Source organism: Arachis ipaensis, chromosome B02 (assembly GCF_000816755.2).
Source record: "Arachis ipaensis cultivar K30076 chromosome B02, Araip1.1, whole genome shotgun sequence".
In the NCBI taxonomy this organism is placed as follows: Eukaryota; Viridiplantae; Streptophyta; class Magnoliopsida; order Fabales; family Fabaceae; genus Arachis; species Arachis ipaensis.
This window is the reverse complement of record NC_029786.2, coordinates 95,668,034-95,671,552: the sequence shown is the minus strand read 5'-3', so window position 1 is coordinate 95,671,552 and position 3,519 is coordinate 95,668,034. Positions and strand designations below refer to the sequence as shown.

Below are 3,519 nucleotides of genomic sequence, written 5' to 3'. Positions count from 1 at the left end.
TTTTCATATATATTTAAAATATGTTTTTTTTTAATGTTTGTGATTTTTTTAAAAAAATTTTCTAACATTTAATTTTATTTAATTTTATCTCTAATATTTTTAAATAATTCAATTTTATCCTAACGTTTTCGATTTGTATTAAAATTATTCTTAAAAATTTTTAATTTTGTTTCTACTGTTTTACATGAAATTAATGTACAGAAATAATTTGACTCAAATTAAAAACGTTAGAAATAAAATTGAATGTAATTAAATATTAGAAGTATTTTTGAAAAAATCGTAAATATTAGGGATAAAATTTTATCTTAATAAAAATAAAATTAGTTAAAATTATAAATAAATAATAGGGGTGTTTGCGGTGCGGTTTGGATCGGTTTTGAGTAAAAGATTCATCCGATCTGAACAATATATTTACTTGCGGTGCGGTTTGGATTAGATGATTTTTTTAAAAAAATTCGATCCGATCTTGATCCAATTTTTAGCGGTTTGGATTGGATTGGATTTGCGGTTTTGTAATGAAAATTAAATTCTAAAATATATTTAATAATTAATTAGAAAGTACTAATTCTCTATAGGATAAGATTGAGTGATGTAAGTAAACAGCCCATCAAATACAGACATGAAGATGTAAATGCTTCCGAAACTGACAAATCAGGGCTTCTGGAATTTTGTATCATGCCAACTTGACATCTTGTTATCCATAAATGGCAAAAAGAAAAAAGCGAAAAAAAAAATAAAGAAAGAAAAGGATGAAGAAACCTCACCATGGCATTCTCGTAATTTGAATCAAACGCGTTCCCTTTACTTCCTTCAATTACGCTTCTGTGTCCGCGTTCCCTTTTTCTAAAGAAAACACCAAAACCGAGTCACACACAACACACAAACACACCCTCCTCTGAGTCATGGACTCGTTCTTCGCTGCTACTGCTCCATAGGAAAGAAAAGAAAAGAAAAGAAGAGAGAGCCGTTGACAAAAATAAGAAACATGAATTCCCGATTTGCCCTTCGCCACCCTCTCAATTTTCCAATCATTGCCATCACCATAAAACGTTCACTCGTCGGAGCAAACCACACCTCTGCTCGCTTCTGCAGCCGATAAAAACCAGATACACCAAACGCCATTTTTCTTTTGAATAAATTTTCTTCAGACATTCCATTCATTCTTTTTTCCTTCAATTTCTGAGTGCTCAATTGTTCATAATCATACATTTTTTTCTATACATACATACATACCTAATTTTCGAGAGCGAGGGTGCAGAATCGGGTTCTATGGAACCTGCCTTAGGGAAACCGGGCTTCTTCCGGAACGTAATGGTACGGTTACTAGTCTTCGGTGTTTTTGTTGTCATTGTACGTTTCGCTTACGTCATTACTGTCGCCGGAGAATCCTGCACCGTCGGCGATTTCTGCTTCTTCTCTATCCCGCAGAGAGTTAACCTCGCCGTCGCCGGCGCCGGATCCGGCCGAGGCCCCCTCGCCGCACGCACCATCGCCGTATCTTCTGGCGAAACTAGCAAGGAGTGGATCGGCGCCGTGCGGTTCTACTCCTCGGTGTTCCAGGACCTCATGGCCGGAGGTTACCTCTCTCCGGAGTCGAAGTCGCTCTGCGTGGAATCTCCGGCTGGACAAGACGTCGTGGCGCTGAGGGAGATCGGCGTCGTTGACGCCGTCGGAATTGCGAAAAAACCGTCGAAGCCGCTGGTGAAGTCCGGCGAGGGTAAGCGGATTCCGTTTGGCGAGGATTCGTTCGATTTCATCTTCTCCGCCGCCGGAGGGATTGAGCGGTCATCGGCGCCGGTTGAGTTCGCGGCGGAGGTCGGCCGGACGCTGCGACCGGGAGGTATTGCTGTTTTCCATGTAAAGGCAAACGATACTTACAGCTTCAATTCATTTGTCGATTTATTCAATTGTTGCAAAGTAGAAAAATCTCATGATATAGAAGGGTTTGATTCATCAATGCCTCACATTAGAGAACTTGTTCTGAGAAAAGAAGGTGCTAGGGTTAGTTCTGATCCCAAATCAGGTTCCAGTTCTAACGGAAAATGCTATGTTCCTGGGTACAAGCAAGAATTGGTTAACCATGCTGAGCCTTTGATTGAAGAGGAACCATTGAAACCATGGATCACTCTCAAGAGGAATGTGAAGAACATAAAGTACCTTCCTTCAATGGTTGATATTAGTTTCAAGAATAGGTATGTGTATGTTGATGTTGGAGCTAGAAGCTATGGCTCTAGCATTGGGAGCTGGTTTAGAAAGCAGTATCCGAAACAGAACAAGACCTTCCATGTGTATGCAATTGAAGCAGATAAGCATTTTCACAAGGAGTATGAGTTGAAGAAAGGGATCACATTGCTTCCATATGCTGCTTGGGTGAAGAATGAGACCTTGACATTTGAGATTAATGGCGATCCTGGCGACAAGGAGAAGGTTGCAGCTGCGAAAGGAAGAGGGATGGGAAGGATTCAACCGGTGAAGAATCCCGGTGGGTTCGATGGTGGTGAGATTGAGAGGATTCAAGGCTTTGATTTTGCCGATTGGCTGAAGAACACGGTTTCGGAGAATGATTTTGTTGTTATGAAGATGGACGTTGAGGGTACTGAGTTTGATCTTATTCCAAGGTTGTTTGAAACCGGTGCCATATGTTTGGTTGATGAGATTTTTCTTGAGTGCCATTACAATAGGTGGCAGAGGTGTTGCCCTGGACAAAGGAGTCCAAAGTATGAGAAAACATATGATCAATGCTTGCAGCTATTCACTTCTCTTAGACAAAGTGGTGTTCTTGTTCATCAATGGTGGTAACGATTTCCATGTGATCATACACACTTCCTGTATCATTACTGTTTCTACATGTTTTTTCTTCATAGTTTCAGCAAACACAGAAGATTCCTCTGTTTTACAAATTTCATTACCTGTAACAGTTGCAAATGAGAATGAAAATCATCTCTTTATACATCAATTGCATTTTGTTTCCAAATCCCAAAGTCTCATAATTTTCTTGTATACATATAGTAAATTTAGTAATGGATACTCCAACCTGTTATTTTCTTAGATTGTTGTAGAATGAGTAGTTTAAATGTATCAAATAATAAAATTTCGGGAATTTTTTTTTGAGTGTCCTTTTATGGTTTATAATCCGAATTTATACCGAATTCTCATGTCTGAATTTTGATTTAAGTTGCTAAAATGGACTTATTTCATTAGTAATTCCGTCATATTATCTATATATATTTGGAGATGAACAACTCACATCTAACATCTTATATCTCACATGATTAAGTTGCCAAAATGTGCTTATTTCATTAGTAATCATCAACAACTCACATCTAACATCTATATATCTCACATGATTAAGTTGTCTATTGTCTATATATATTTGAAGATCGACAACTCAAATCTAACATCTTATTTCTCACATGATTAAGTTGTCAAAATAGGTTTATTTCATTAGTATTTTTATCATATTGTTTATATATAAGTCCATTTTGACAATTTAAATTTTAATATACCGATAATATATGT

At 37.6% G+C, this 3,519-nt stretch overlaps 1 protein-coding gene across 1 annotated transcript; it reads left to right on the top strand.

The window, feature by feature from the left end:
• Nucleotides 1,255-3,048, top strand: LOC107625823. The gene has a single exon (XM_016328544.2). The coding sequence runs from the start codon at nt 1,270-1,272 to the stop codon at nt 2,797-2,799; it is 1,530 nt and encodes a 509-aa protein (XP_016184030.1). The 5' UTR covers nt 1,255-1,269; the 3' UTR covers nt 2,800-3,048.